Source organism: Anolis carolinensis, chromosome 3, assembly GCF_035594765.1.
Source record: "Anolis carolinensis isolate JA03-04 chromosome 3, rAnoCar3.1.pri, whole genome shotgun sequence".
NCBI classification, from domain to species: Eukaryota; Metazoa; Chordata; class Lepidosauria; order Squamata; family Dactyloidae; genus Anolis; species Anolis carolinensis.
In genome coordinates this window covers 86,950,770-86,967,583 of record NC_085843.1, presented here as the reverse complement: position 1 = coordinate 86,967,583, position 16,814 = coordinate 86,950,770, and the positions used below count along the sequence as shown (strand labels likewise).

The 16,814-nt window shown below is 37.6% G+C and overlaps 1 protein-coding gene across 2 annotated transcripts; it reads right to left on the bottom strand.

Annotated features, from left to right (window-relative positions):
* Positions 1-2,172: 2,172 nt before the first annotated feature.
* dynlt3 (dynein light chain Tctex-type 3) lies at positions 2,173-15,684 on the bottom strand. 2 transcript variants are annotated; one of them, XM_003218917.4, is made up of 5 exons: positions 15,527-15,684; positions 11,762-11,803; positions 10,064-10,187; positions 7,190-7,267; positions 2,173-4,953 (listed from the first exon to the last, which is right to left on the bottom strand). In XM_003218917.4, exons 1-5 carry the CDS (start codon positions 15,554-15,556, stop codon positions 4,877-4,879), a joined length of 351 nt encoding a protein of 116 aa, XP_003218965.1. In that variant the 5' UTR covers positions 15,557-15,684; the 3' UTR covers positions 2,173-4,876. The 2 variants fall into 2 exon arrangements, with proteins under 2 accessions (XP_003218965.1, XP_062831263.1); XM_062975193.1 differs by having other exon boundaries at positions 15,509-15,675.
* Positions 15,685-16,814: the final 1,130 nt, after the last annotated feature.

Sequence of the window (16,814 nt, the reverse complement as noted above, 5' to 3'; positions counted from 1 at the left end):
TACAACTCCCAAGATTCCATAGCACTGAGTCAAAGCAGTTAAAATAGTATAAAACTGCATTACTTCTACAGTCTCAATGCATCCAGAGTGAAGGTGGCCAAGTAATATTTATTCTCCCCCTAAAAAAAAAAAATGATTGCGTGAACATAATAGGATGGATCATGTATGTTCCGTGAAACAAAGACAGGATAAAAATATAATTAACAAAATCATTAATAATGTGATACAGTTATTTACTATCAGATACAGTGAGATGCTATGGTCTGTGTTAAATTAGGACTCTGGGGGTCCTTTCACTCAGTCCTATATACCAGAATATCAAGGCAGAAAATCCCACAATATTGGCTTTGAACTGGGTTATTTGAGTCCACACTGCCATATATTCTGGTTCAAAATAGGTAATGTGGGATTTTATTCAGCTGTGTAGAAGGGACCTGGGAGACAGGGTTCAAATTCCTAACTATGGAAACTCAGTGAACTTGGGCAAGTCACATTATCTCAGCCTTAGAGGAAGGCAAAGGCAATTCCTCTTTACCAGTGGTTCTCAACCTGTGGGTCCCCAGATGTTTTGGCCTTCAACTCCCAGAAATCCTAACAGCTGGTAAACTGGCTGGGATTTCTGGGTCAAAATACCAGGGGACCCACAAGTTGAGAGCCACTGCTCTATACAAACCTTACCAAGAAGAGCCCAGTCACTATGACTAAAGGCATTTCTACACTGCCATATAATCCAGAATATCAAGGCAGATAATCCACATTATCTACTTTGAACTGGATTATCTACTTTGAACTGCCATATAATCCCATTCAAAAAAATAATCTGGATTTTATACAGCTCTGTAGAAGGGGCCTACATTGATAAAATGCTTCAAGGAATGTTGATATAGAACGCAAAATGTTTACAGAACAGATTAATGTGCTTTTTTACACCATTTAAAACAGCTTTTCTATATCTTTTGCTTGTTACAATCTTAATATTAACTAGTACATGTTTTAAAAAGTAATGCCACCTACTGGTTAAAGGTGGGTAATTTTTTTGATGTGTGAGAGACACCTAAAACCCATTCTACACTGCCATATAATCCAGATTATCAGAGCAGATAATCACATCTGCTTTGAACTAGATTATCTGAGTCTACACTGCCATATAATCCAGTTTAAAGCAGATAATCCAGATTTTATATGGCAGTGTATCAAGTCATCTGTGGTCTTTATTTTTTGCTTTCTTGATACTCAGCTGTAAAGGTTTACAGGTGTCTTTTCACTTTCTTCCTTTACTTTCTTTAAATGTTGTTTCAAGTCAAGTAATAGCAGTACCTTGAATTCTTCCGCCAATGTTCATACTTCCTTTCCCTGAGTCTATGCTAAACCATCTTGAAAATATGATACATTCAGCATAGAAGAGCATTGTATTCTTTGTTTGTTCTGAGAATGGTCTCTTCCCTTGATGATAATGAAAAGCTATAGCACACGAATTTCTTTAAAGTATTTTTCATGTCTACACAATGAAATGGTCTTCTGGGTTTGTTCATTTTATTATAGCTCCACCTCTGATGGAATATGGGAAAAATAGCTATTTCAGAAAAGGATAGAAGTGACATACTTCCAAAATAAACTAATATATAAAACATATGGCTTTAATGTATGTGCAGCTTGTGCCAAATCCATCTGAACAATTTTGACAGGAATAGAAAAAAATGTGCTGAGGAATAATAATAATAATAATGTGTTATTTTGCTATAAAATGCAATTTTTCAGGCCCCGTGTACCAAGGTGCTTTGATATATTTTGATAGTTTTGATCTGTACATAATATTCTACTCTGAGAAAACAATGTGTTCCTACATATAACTTATTTTTCAATTATTTTGGATTTGGTACCTTTTGGAAACGGACTCCATATATGGGCTACAATTCACTGGGACTTTTTTCTGTTGAAACTGGTCAACAATGAATGGGACCTCTTCTGTGGTTCAGTAGTAATTTCACAACTATCACAATTCAGTGAGAAAATCATACAAGACAACCTCCTGGGGGATTGTGCCCCCAATTTTTCTATCCTCATAAAAGTATGTTAAATGAGGAGTTGTATGAATAGGGAAAGATTGTGAGGAAAGCCTGATTAAAAAGAAAATTAGCAAATAAATGACAAGTAAAAAAAAACCACAGAAAAGCCAGCGAGAATTCTTTTAATGTATACAAAAGGCATAAAGTACAGCTAAGGCAGACGTTTCTTAAAAAGTAAAAACAAACTTTAGCTCTTTTAAAATAAATACCAGCATAATGTCTAGTGCAATCTTGCCACAGTGGCATATTTTCAAGCTTCTATATTTCAGCATTATGTTTCTTCAAGTATATTGTAGAAACCTGAAGTATAATGGCTAATAAAAACAGCTACTCTCAATTAGGCAACAAAGGTTTAGCAAATAAAAAGAGATTGTACCTCTGCCTATACTTTCTGATGATAGCTTTCACTAGTCAACACATCTGAAAATTACATTTCTCTGATTCTCTCCTCCATGTAAATATTTCACTGGATCCCTTGCAGTCATAAAATGTTCTGTCCCAAGATTGTCTTTTGTGATTTCTTTAAAAAAATGAAAATAATTTATACCAAGAAAAAAAGAAAAAATCTGAACCCAGAGCTAAAAAAAACTTTGTATGGAACAATTCCAGCTCTCTTGTTGCAGATATGTCTATTCATTTCAGGAACACAGAAATGTAATTATAGGATTACTATTTGAAATATAATTTAATTAAATTTCAAAAAAAATACAACCTTTGGTGTTTCAAATATTATAATAGTAAAGTAAATCAAAGCAAATCAGTTACAATGAACAATATGTATTCATATATATGTTTGTGTAATGTATATGTACGTGTATGTATGTGTGTGTGTGTATATATACGCAACTCAGAATAAGCTTTAGCTGGTTTTTAAAATTAATCTTAATGGTTGTAAAATGCAATTGTAGAAATTCCATATTCAAATGACAAGCAACACAAATGACTACAAATGTATACAATGTCTTTGTATCAACTTTTAGAAAAACAAGTCTGTGAAATCTAAACATGCTTTCAAATATGATTAAATTTCCTGAAGTACTTTTTCAAGTTAATATGATTACCTATCTGACTGAAAATTCATAATGTTTCTATGTCTTGGAAGAATACATACTGCTACTTCTTTGCATGGTTACTCAGAAATATGAACTATTGTGTTCAGTGGAATTTATTACTGTGTCTGTAAACTTGTTTTAATTAACAATACATGTTGAAACCATCAGGTATAAATGGGAGGTTTCATGTAATTCATATTACAGTATATGAAAATAAATGTTACTGAAGGATTTCAACTAAGTGCAAAAAATTAAAATCACGGCAATCATCGCTCATATCTGAATAAGTGCCCCTTCAGATATAGATAAGATTTTTAAAACAAATGTGCATTCCCAATGGGAATTAGGAAGGATTCTTTTAAAAAGTTTTGAATTTCTAAGGCACACGCCAACTACAAAATCAGAAAAGTCAAAGCCTGGCCCATAATCAGAACTGCTTTCCTTGTAAATAGACAAATAATAGGCAAACTTTCCCCAAGGTTTATATCTCAATTCTAAATATCTATGTACATATATCTGCTTGTTAGGGAACCATATTCATATCATACTTTTTTGGTTTGTGATTTAGCACTGACACAATAAAAATCCATTACCATTACCATTACCATTACCACGTATATGTGCTATTGCACCAAGTTTTAGGATTGACAATCACTGAACCAAAGGTTACCCCCAGTTTCCTTATAATTTCCTTAATACTTCACAAGTATTGCAATATATAAAACTAAGCACTAATCGCAACCAATTCCAGGATAACAAGATTCATTTTCAGAACATTTGTGCACTGTATGAGTTGATAGTCTGGCATCAAGATATGTTTCTTCCATAAAGCAGAAACCAGTCTTAAAACTTTTGCATTTTTCTTCTGTACTTGATACAGTATGCTACAGGAATTCTTAAAGGAGCTTCTAATTCATTTCAAATCATTAGTTTTCCCATTTATGGCCAGCAGAGATATTTTTCCACATCCTCTAGAATGCTGAGGAACTACTGAGGCCATACATGCTGGGATAAGAATGTTTCATTGGATCAGATGCTCTACTGAATGCCTCAGCTAGTCCTGATCATAAACTAACATCCACAATATACATATCTTAAAAGGGGAAAAGAGCAAGCTTAGCTGTCATTATCTTGAGGAAGTGCAGATAAACTTCCAAGGAATCCAACACTTTTATAGTACACAATATGAATGCTATTGTAATACAGCACCCAATTCTGGTTATACAATACAAAATGTATCACCAGCTATTTATATGAGACGTTCAGTCCTCCAAATTTGTGGATTTGATTATTTGCAGATTTGATTAAAAGTGTTTGATTTTTTTAAACTTCTGTATCTCTAAACCCAGCAAATGTGGAAAGCTGTCTATATAAAGAACACTTTCTTCCACTTATTACTTCTCTCTTTATTCTCTATGTATGAAGTGCCAGTGACAATTTGGCACATATTCATACTGATTAATGGCTTTATTATCACCCTTCCTAGGTAAAGTGAAGGAAAAGAGTAGCTTTCAATATATCAGAATGGCTATATAAGAGACTAACAACTGCTTTTAAAAGCAAGCTGCAGACAGCTAAACTGAAAGATTATACTTTGCTATAATACATACCCTTTGTGCAGACACTTTTTAAAAGCCCATTCCTTGCCTCTTTCTTTAGCTGATAAATATAATGTTATCTAATCATTCTTACGGCATTCTCTGAGTATATATGAAACTAAAGGCTTTGGCGTAACTTGGTGTTGCTTCTCAAGTCTTGCTACAGGAGAATGGCGACAGCAAAGACGTTGACAACGCAGTTCATGGTTCGGTTTTCCCATCTGACTGTGCAGGAGCCTGTAACAAATTTCAAAAGAAAGAATGGTCTGGCTTTCTTTTAATTCTTCTAACAATATCTGCTGACCAGAATTCACTTGAAATAATGCCCCACCTGATATAATCCCATATGTTAATTTTGTACCAACACATACAGAAAGAAAGTCTCAAATATAAGAGTTCATATGAAAAACAAAACAACCTGAAACAAATGATAAAAAGCAATATTTAATATTACAAGGCTGTATAATTACCATAAATAATAGCTCCTTGAAATTTTATGCAGACCTGTGATTCTGTTCTTATTTGTCTCTATTTACTTATAGCCTGCATGGGCTATTGTTATTTGCCTATTTTATGTCTGTTTGCAATATAATATTGTAACCAATGTGGGTTACAAACTGATATATATATATATATATTTGTTGTTTTGTGCCTTCAATTCATTTCTAACTAACAATGACCTTTTCGTGGGATTTTCTTGGCAAGATTTGTTCAGAAGTGATTTGTCTTTGCCTTTCTCTGAAGCTGAGAGAATGTGACCTGTCCATGGTCACCTAGTTGGATTCCATGGTTGAGCAGGGAACCGGATGCTGGTCTCAAGGGTTGTAGTCATAGAATTACAGAGTTGGAAGAGACCACAAGGGCCTTTCGGACCAACCCCCTGCCATGCAAGAACACACAATTAAAGCACCTCTGACAGATGGCCATCCACCCTCTGCTTAACCATTGCCCTCAAAGAGAAGTCCAAACCACTAGATTATGGAATTAAACCTACTTGAACTTTTCTTTTAACATGAATCTTGACATTGGTCCCAGACATGTACTGCTGGGCACTAGGAGCTGACATTCAGAAAAGCGTTTTAAAAACAGTAACAGATATTAAATTGTATTGAAAGCACAAAAAAACTTAGCACCTGCTCATAAACATACATTCTGGGTCTGACTATGGCCATGTAAACTAGTCCAAGTTGTTCACTCCTGTAATGTATTTAAGGGGTTCCCTATAAAAATGTTTTGACTTGTCAGTGATCATTTCCATCAATAACTTGGAGGGATTGCTCTCTCACAACTCACTGTCCCCTCCAATTATTTCATGCTCCAATGAAAATCTGGTGGCATCCACCCCAAACAGTACTTTTTGTCTTTGTGCCAGTGACTGCTACCATGCAGGCATTTGAGAGGGCACCAAAATCCTTTGCTTTATTTTTAGGCTTAATTGTTGTTATGCCAGAATTCCTGATTGCCTTGAGTTTGATTTTGTGCTAGGTACGCATCATCAAAACACCTAAAATAAAATAAAACACCAGCACTAATGCTAAAACCTTTATACGTAATCCAATACTGTATTATGACCACACAGCACAGCATAAGATGAGTACTCTACTACCGTAATCTCATTATATCAAATTATGCCAATTTTGAACATTCAATTTATTGAGCACAAACAATGAAGGAAACGTTTTTATTTGGATTTGATGCCGGGAATAGTACATTTTCTTGTAGAACTTGCACATGCAGTCACTTGCTTAGAGAAAATAAATGTTTTCTTCTCTTTTATGTCTGCAAATACAAAGTGAGAACAGACATACTAAAAAGCAAAGCGTTGTAAAAAAAATCAGCACTTTCAACAATTTCTCCCCTCATGAACTAAAAGCCCTTCCACACAGCTCTGTATGCCAGACTATCAAAGAAGAAAATCTTACAATATTTGCTTTGAACTGCCATATATTCCAGTTCAAAGCAGAGAATGTGGGATTTTCTGCCTTGATATTCTGGGTTATATGGCTGTATGAAAGGGCCCTTACTCTACCTATCTGGGAGAACAGCCTACTATCCTTCACTGTGATTTAGAATTAGATGGATTTCACAGAGTATACAATGTTTATTTAAGTTCAACAATTCCCTGTCAGATTTAAACTTGTCACAATAAAGTGTGAGCCAGAAAGGAACAGTGGTTTGTATGTTGGGCTACGATTCTAGAGACCAGGATTCAATCCTCCAAATCCAACTTGCAATTGCATAACTGCTGAACTAGATGTCAGTTTTTATTTTGAAAAGAAGGCACACTTCCTCAAGTTTATGTAAATATATACATCAGTGTACTAAACAACTACCATATGAGTATTGTCCAATTTGTATTTATAATTGTGGAATGTCTTTGCATTTTAGTTACAGTGTAATGTTTAACAATAATCAATGAGAAGATCTTGCTTTTTATAATAAAAAACTTTGATTCTATGAGTAAGGTGTTTACCATCAGTTGTAGTATCCCAAAAACATGAACTTGCTGTATGCAGACCAGCTCCACATTTCTGCATCACTGCACAGGTCACTAAAAGATGAAAATGCATTAATGAAGAAAGAAACAGACACATCATTAGACCTACACACTCTTCTAGTGAAACTTTGAATCACCCCTTTAGCAGAGTTTGGATAGGCAACAGACACCTTTTCTGAACAGCTTTTTTTGTTGAATTATTTGAAATTATTTAGACTAAACGTTTAGTTTTTAGAAAAGAGGCTGAATTTGGCTTTTAGCAACCCAGATATTCTAGGCTGGACTGGTCATCTTTCCAGTATCTGGGGCCATGCATGCTTCACCTGGATCTCAGAGGGTTGCTCACTTGACTGGAAACATGCTTGAGTTTAAGAGATGGAAGGGGACCAACTTTGCAGTGTTTTTGTTCCCTCAAATTTATTGAATGCATACAGAGGTAATTTTATTTAACTCTGACATTACTGCCACTTCCAGCTATGAAAAAATTTGGTTTTCCACATCTTTGGAAGTCTCACTTTATGACACCCCTCACTTTCAACCTTTGAAAATTACAAACAAGTACCATTAATTTGATAAGGAGTTCACTCTTTCATTAGTTCTTTTAGCCTATGAGGCTTACATGGGGCCACTTATGTTATTTATGTTTTTTAAAAACTAAAATACATTTACAACTTTTTTAAAAAAGAGCTTCACTTTTCAGTCAATTCTATTTTCTCACAGTGCTGCAGTCCGTAACCATAGCAGATACTTTAGTGTTTCCTGTAGTATTAATATTTTAAAGCTTCTTTCAACTTCTGTATGCCTTTTGCTGCTGCCTCCACTTAAATTGTAAGTATACGTTTGATATCCTGATCCTAAATGTATCACTTGGACTCGCTTTGATTTCAAGCTTAATTCATTTCTATATTATTATTATTATTTAAACAAAGAGAAAAAAACAGTGATATACATTTACAAACAAAGCACACAGCATACAGAGATACAGTAGAGTCTCACTTATCCAACATAAACGGGCCAGGGGAATGTTGGATAAGCGAATATGTTGGATAATAAGGAGGCATTAAGGAAAAGCCTATTAAACATCAAATTAGGTTATGATTTTAAAAATTAAGCACCAAAACATCATGTTATACAACAAATTTGATAGAAAAAATAGTTCAATGCGCAGTAATGTTATGTTGTAATTACTGTATTTACGAATTTAGCACCAAAATATCACGATGTATTGAAAACATTGACTACAGAAATGCTTTGGATAATCCAGAACGTTGGATAACCGAGTGTTAGATAAGTGAGACTCTACTGTAGTAACAAACACAGTAGACAATACACTCCCTCCATTCCTGCATCCCTTCCATCCCTGCTCACTATGATACCTATACCCTATAACTACCTATATAAGTTCCTTAAATAGTTATTATTACAGTAGAGTCTCACTTATCCAACTCTCGCTTATTTTTTTTAATTATTATTATTAAACTTTATTTGTACCCCGCTAGCATCTCCCAAAGGACTCGATGCGGCTTACAAAGGCCAAGGCCTCAACACACAATATAACAATACAAAACAAAAGGCAAATTAAAAACAAGCTTATCCAACGTTCTGGATTATCCAACGCATTTTGTAGTCAATGTTTTCAATATATTGTGATATTTTGGTGCTAAATTCGTAAATACAGTAATTACTATGTAGCATTACTGCGTATTGAACTACTTTTTCTGTCAAATTTGTTGTATAACATGATGTTTTGGTGCTTAATTTGTAAAATCATAACCTAATTTGATGTTTAATAGGCTTTTCCTTAATCCCTCCTTATTATCCAACATATTCGCTTATCCAACATTCTGCCGGCCCGTTTATGTTGGATAAGTGAGACTCTACTGTATTATTAACAACAACAATAATTCATTTCTATCCTACTTTTCTCCCCTGGGTGGGACTCAAAGCGGCATACAAAGTTTAAAACCAATACAAATACATTGACACACAATACATAATCAACTAAACATCATATACAAATATAAAAATAATCCAATTTAACGCATCATATAAAACAGTTAAAACTTACAGCAGGTATCATCTAAAAGTTCCACTTGCAGAATCCTAAAAGTCAACTTTTGCCTTCTTTCCAAGATATGCGCAGGCCAGCTGCCATTTGTTTACAAATTCTTCTTTATTTTTACCTGTTAGACAGCTAGGCCATTTGTATGTAATCTATTAATTTTTCTCTCCAATCTGTCTTTCTCCCTTCTATGATTTTGCTATAACCATTCTTGCTGTATTTGCATATTTCTTTATCTTCTTGGTTGATGCCCTCTCTGAATAGACCTAGCAGACACATTGCTGGGTTTTTCTTGACCTTTTTGGTGAGCATGTTATTTGTTTCCACAACTACACCTTTCCAAAATTGTGATCAGACATGAGCATCAGACATGAAAAAGTACCCTTTTTTTTACATCTCTGGGTTTTTTCCATTTTAGCAAATAACACTGAGTTTATATAGCTTCTGTAAAACATTTTACTAAATGGACCCCGCTATTGAGAATTTAAATCCTTTTTTCCAGAGATTAAATTATTTTTATTATTTTGAAATATATTGAAGGATATCCATTAATTCTATGAGAAACTAAACTCTAAGCCTTATTTACAATGAATGCAACTTATCCACTGTATTCAGTTTAGCACAGAAAACATTAAACAGATCTGATCAAATTTGTTTTCTGCCCTGAGAAACAACATGAAACTCCAATGCAGAATATGAAAGAAAGCCTGGCAATAATTTCTACCATCAATCTCCTATATATTCTTAGCCAAAAATAGTAACAGAATTAATGTGCGACTTATTCTTACCAATGTATTTGTACGTTTTCCCCAGTTTCACCAAATGCGATAAAGACTGTTCCACAATGGCTGCAGTCCACTGATTGATGCTGTCATGATTGTAATCTGCCTTGCCCAGGACACCTTCTATGCACTGAAAATGAAGATTAAAATTTAAAAATGTCAATAAACAATGAATTAATATTGGTAGAAGAATTCAAATTCAGCCTCACAATGGTTTGCAAGACAGTTTCAGTGTCAGAGAGAAGTTCTTACTTGCCCCTCTTCATAGTTGGAAACTCTAAAATTGGGAAACATAATTCAGTAATCATGATTTTTTTACACAGATCCTATCTTGGTGATAAAATGTAAAGCAGTAAACAGTAGACAGGGTTGCAGAATAGAATCAGGCGATGAAATAAATTAGTTATTACAATACAACTAAAATGTCTGACTGCAGTGGAAATGTTGTTGTTAATGCTACAATCCCATGTTGTTGCTACAATGATATTCAGACAGGGAGCTCCTTTTGTTTCAGCTGGGCAGCTACTCTGCTAAGACTACTGCTATATCACGTACCTTCAGCCCGATGCTTAAACAGTTGCAGAAGCAAATCCTATTAACTTTAAAGAGGCTTAAATTCCTGAACTTCGCAGAACTGCAACCTCAGACTCCATTTAAATACAGACAGTCCCCAAGTTATGAACCAGATAGGTTTTATAGGTTTGCTCTTAAGTTGAATTTATATGGAAGTAGAACAGGTACATTTTAAGTGTAACTCCAGTCAGATAGATAGATAGATAGATGGGGGGGGGCACTTTGGATAGCATAGGGAAGAGTTAGCACCCCTGTGAAGTTTGTTTTGTTGTCTGAGCTCCTGTTCATAAGATTTCACCTCACTGTCACTGTGATAACTGGATTTTGAAAAGATTGGCTCATTGTGGAAACAAGGATTGGTGATAAAGTTTCAGTGGAGAAACCTTTTCCCTATGATAATCACTCTTTCAGGAATGGATTTCCTACAGTGTCATTTCCTACAGTGTCATTTCCAGAGCTTATAGAACAATTGCTTCTGCTCTGAATTGCTGTTATTGTGTGTCTTCCTGTTGTTTCTGACTTACGGCAACCATACAGCAACCCTATGATGGGGTTTTCTGGGACTGAGAATATGTGACTCACCCAAGATGAACCAATGGGTTTCCATGGCTGAACAAGCAATGAAACCATGGGCCACAAAACCATTGTCCAATGCTTAAACTTCTACACCACAATGGCTTTCAAAGTAGCATTAAGGGTTATTTCTGGTGCTAGCTGGATCACTAAAATTCACTCTCACAGACAAATAAAATAATTACAAAAATGGCAGAAGTAACGATGGGGAAATATAGGGCAGCTACAAATGGATTGCAATTTTGTCTGGATTCTCCCAGAAAATTCATCAATAGGGCATGTAATTGTACCACATTAGTCTTCTCTGGAAATATATTAAGTTACTGATACAGTTTTTATCCAGAGTTGATTGTCTGTGAATAAAAGATATTACAGTCCAAAGGAACCTCTTGCTGGTGAATGCAGATCTTTTCAGCAGTATATTCCATTGATTCCAAATAATGACACAGAATTATAGCTCAAGCCTTTCAGGGGTACTTTAAATGCGAAAATGTAGAACAGCTAAGAACTACATTGTATCAGAAAAATACATGAAATATACTGAAATAAATCACTTACTTCTTTAATAATATTGTGGGCTTCTTCGGTGTTAAAGGTCATCTGAAAAAATAACAACAATTAACAGTTTTTATTTAAATATCTGATATCAGCAATTTGATTCCAGAACAATGTATAAGATAAATAAATGAACCAAGAGAGTTCAAACTATGTAGCCTCCATGTACCCATCCAGTTTGAACCCCCCCCCCCCCCCCACCTCAAATAATAATTAAAACACCGCTTGATTTCACCATTTTATAGAAGGGACATCATTTTGCTAGGCCATTGTTTATTATGGGACTTCGGTATACATGGATTTTTGCATCCATGGGGGAATCTGTGAACCAAACTCTTAGATATAGGCCCCATCTACACTGTTATATAATGCAATTTGAAGCAGTATTATATGATCAGTGTAGACCAGTGGTTTCCAACCTTTGGGCCTCCAGGTGCTTTGGACTTCAGCTCCCACAGTTCCTAACAGCTGGTAAACTGGCTGGGATTTCTGGAAGTTGAAGTCCAAAACACCTGCAGGCCCAAAGGTTGGGAACCACTGGTGTAGACTCATATAATGCAGTTTAACTGCACTGAACTGCATTATATGTGTTTACACTGACCATATAATGTAGCTTCAAAAACTAGAGTCATGCCAAGTGCCTACTATATATTCGTACAAATCAATTTTATATAAAGCAAGTCAAAACCCTTCGGAAAAGACTATTTTTGATTAAAGACTAAAAATCATACATTAAAATCATAGAATCATAGAAGGATAAAGTTGGAAGCGATCACATGCGCCATGCAGTCTAACCCCCTGCCATGAAGGAAAGGCACAATCAAAGCACCCCTGACAGATAGCCATCCAGCTCCTTTTTAAAAGCTTCCAAGGAAGGAGCTTCCACCACACTCCAAGGTAGAGAGTTCCGCTACTGCACAGCTCTTATGGTCAGGAAGTTCTTCCTAATGTTTAGGTGGAATCTCCTTTCCTGTAATTTGAACCCATCGCTCCAAGTCCTAGTCTCCAGGGCAGCAGAAAACAAGCCTCTTCCCTCTTCCTTATGGCATATTTAAACATAGCTATCATGTCTCCTCTCAGCCTTCACTTCTGCAGGCTAAACATACCCAGCTTTTTAAGACGCTCCTCATAGCGTATGGTCTCCATGGCCTATACCAAACATACTATACTGCATTCCCTTTTTCTTTTGTACCTTTATAGCAATAAAATAAAAAGGCAAGAGGACAGACAGGTTAAAGGAAGAGAGATGTTAGTTTTCCTGCAAGGCACTCTGCCAATCCGACTGTGAAATGGAGTTTTGAAAGCAGAACTTCAGCTTATACATGGAACAGAATCAAAGAGTTAGTTCTCTTTGGCATATATGTGAAGCGGTTGCCACCCTATTGTAGAAATAATTATAATTATAATAACTTTATTTTTATATCCCACCACCATCTCCCCAAAGGGACTCGGGGCGGCTTCCATGGGGACTAAGCCCAACATACAACAAAACTTACAGGACAATTAAAAACATAATAACAAATAATATAACATGAACAATCTAATTAAAGCAATTAAAAACATCAGTGTATAAAACCATCATTAAAGTGTATCAAACCCAACCTCAACAACCAGTAAACCAGGAATATGGTGGGCATGATCAGATTAGAAACAAGGACTTGTGCAAAACGCAAACTATAGGGTTGGAGGTGGGGATAAAGTGCTGAATAAATCTTAACAAGTGACTTAGGGCTGGGCATTCATGTCCTTGCACATACTTAAAACTGGCCCATATAAAACCAGCCATTAATTCCTCACACTGTGTGTACATCCCATGAAAAGCCCATTCAAGTATAGATAGGATTATAATCTAATGGAAAGACTCCGGTAGTGAGCTTCATCATGTTTCTACCAAACTCATAAATCAGGCCTCAAATACTAAGAAGTCTTGTTGTGTGTTTTCCGGGCTATATGGCCATATTCCAGAAGTATTCTCTCCTGACGTTTTGCCCACATCTATGGCAGGCATCCTCGGAGGTTATGAGGTACCTCACAACCTCTGAGGATGCCTGCCATAGATGTGGGTGAAACGTCAGGAGAAATGCTTCTGGAACATGGCCATACAGCCCGGAAAACACACAACAACCCTGTGATTCCTGCCATGAAAGCCTTCGACAACACACTAAGCAGTCTCTTTTTATCAGAAAAAATCCTTCTTCTTTATAGCCTCTGAAGCACATTTATACTGTCTTTGTTATCCCTGCAAAAGATGATTAAAGCAAAATAACTGCATTTTGGATAGATAAAAATAAAACGATTGCAAGTCGGGTGAGTCAAGGCTCAAGCCAAGTAACTGAATAGCAGCAGTTATGCTTGGTCTCAAAAAGAAATAATTACATGATCTTTTTTTTAAAAAAAGAAGCCCACACTAAACCTTTTTGGATTTGGGAAATGGCCCCCTCACATGTTTAATTCCAGCAGGAGCAAATGGTAAAAAATGTTGTTCAATATGGTAGCTGTTTTTAATATTTTTTGGGGTGCTGAATTCATAAAATACAACAAAAAGGGAGATGTTGAAAAGCTGGAAGGTGTCCAGAGGAGGGTAACTAAAATGATCAAGGGTCTGGAGAACAAGCCCTATGAGGAATGGCTTAAAGAACTGGGCATGTTCAGTCTGGAGAAGAGAAGGGTGTTGTAGTTTGGTGAGGCAAATCTACAGCTTCCAAGATTCCATAGCACAGTTAAAGCGGTGTCAAATTGTATTAATTGTACAGCATAAAGGTGCCCTGGCATTCTTGGGCAAGCCACACTTGCCAGTTTTAGAGAGACGAAGGCAATTTTAAAAAATGCCTAAAACCTTCTGAACAATTCTTGCCAAGAAAATCTCATGATAAAATTGCTCCAAATAGAAACTACTTGAAGGCACCGTCCAACAACAGATTTCATTCAGCCACAGTTTACAGTACCGAAATCTCAAAGGAAATCGTGGGAGGAAAAATATACATAATGGAGCAATCCTGGGGTCATCTGGGGATGCAGGGTACCAGACTGCATTAAAACAAGAATACATTATATTAAAATTGTATATCAACCTCCATTTTGCAGGCCTTGGTTCCTCCCTTTCAGATTGCCTAAGACCCCTTCCACACAGCACATTGAACGGGTTTATGCTGCAGTGTGGACTCAGATAACCCAGTTCAAAGCAGATATTGTGAATTTATCTGCCTTGATACTCTGGGTTACATGGCTGTGTGGAAGGGCCCTAAAAGTGAGCCAGGGGGGCACAACCTGGTGTGGAATCTACACTGTGGAGTGAATGCAGTTCGACATTTGTTGGAACCGCCTTGGCCCAGTGCTATGAAATCCTGGGAGTTGCAGTTTGGTGAGAGTTGCCAGCTCGCTTTGGCAGAGGGCCCTTCCACATGCCCTATATCCCTGAATATCAAGGCAGAAAATCTCACAGTATCTGCTTTGAATTGGGTTATCTGAGTCAACATCCAGATAATGTGGGATTTTCTGCCTTGCTATTCTGGGATATAGGAAGGGCCCAGAGAAAGCGGAAGGCCTTGTAAAACACAACTCCCAGAACTGGCAGCTCAAGTGGCGTCAAACTGGATTAATGCTACAGTGTAGAGGCACGTGGAACCAAATGCAACACCCCGGTGGCCTTCTCTTCTCCCCGGGGAAGGACCCCGGGAGGGGATCGAAGAGAGGGAGGAGGGCTGCTGCTCCCTTCTTTCCCGGGGGAAGGAGGGCCAGGGAAGGTCTTACTGCCGCCGCTGCCGCTACCTCGTCATTATGGGGGTGGAAGTCCTCCATGGCGGTGCGAGGCCCCCTTGTCTCCCGGCCGAGGCCCTCGCCCTGCTTGGCCGCTGGCTTGGCTGGGAAGGAACTGCTCCGCCTCCTCGCTCAGCCCCCGAGGAAGAAGGAGGGAAGGGCAGGGTGGCGCCTCCCCCTTGCAGCTCCATCTGCCGGCAAAGGAAGCGTCGGAGTCGAAGGCTTTCATGGCCAGAATCACTGGGTTGTATGGCCATGTTCCAGAAGCATTCTCTCCTGACGTTTCGCCCACATCTATGGCAGGCATCCTCAGGAAACTAGGTCGGTTTATATATCTGTGGAAGGTCCAGGTTGGGAGAAAGAACTCTTGTCTGTTTGAAGCAAGTGTGAATGTTGCAATTAATAACCTTAATTAGCATTAAAAAAAACTTGCAGCTTCAAAGCCTGGCTGATTCCTACCTAGGGGAACCTTTTGATTGGGGGTGTCAGTTGGCCCTGATTGATTCGTGTCTGGAATTCCCTTGTTTGGCCTGCATCAATAGGGGTATAGCGTCTAGATCCAGGGAAGTCATGCTCCCCCTCTATTCTGCCTTGGTCAGACCACATCTGAAATACTGTGTCCAGTTCTGGGCACCACAGTTGAAGAGATGTTGACAAGCTGGAAAGTGTCCAGAGGAGGGCAACTAAAATGATCAAGCGTCTGGAGAACAAGCCCTATGAGGAGCGGCTTAAAGAGCTGGGCATGTTCAGCCTGGAGAAGAGAAGGCTGGGAGAAGACATGATGGCCATGTACAAATATGTGAGAGGAGGTCATAGGGAGGAGGGAGCAAGATTGTTTGCTGCTGCCCTGGAGACTAGGACGCGAAACAATGGCTTCAAACTACAGAAAAGGAGATTCCACCTGAACATCAGGAAGAATTTCCTGACTGTGAGAGCTGTTCAGGAGTGGAACTCTGCCCTGGAGTGTCGTGGAGGCTCCTTCTTTGGAGGCTTTTAAGCAGAGGCTGGATGGCCATCTGTCGGGGGTGCATTGAATGAGATTTTCCTGCTTCTTGCAGGAGGTTGGACTGGATGGCCCATGAGGTCTCTTCCAACTCTATGATTCTATGTGTTTCAGAGTGTTGTTCTTTATTTACTCCCTGATTTTAGAGTTTTTTAATACAAGGAACAAGGGTACCAGGTCACCTTGTCTGTCTCCTGAAAGGCCCTGCAGATTAACTCAACCAGAGAAGTCAGCCCTAGCAGAGCACTTGATGGACCAACCTGGACACAGCAGATTACTGGAAAACACGGAAAAGCT

Bases quoted from the DNA above. Each gene is read 5' to 3' on its own strand.
- dynlt3 (XM_062975193.1), bottom strand. From the start codon at position 15,556: ATGGAGGACTTCCACCCCCATAATGACGAGGTAGCGGCAGCGGCGGCA. The intron at 10,188-11,761 runs GTAAGTGATTTA...CTTCATTTTCAG, and splicing joins CCCACAATATTATTAAAGAA to TGCATAGAAGGTGTCCTGGG. The intron at 4,954-7,189 runs GTAAACACCTTA...AATTTGTTACAG, and splicing joins TTGGGATACTACAACTGATG to GCTCCTGCACAGTCAGATGG.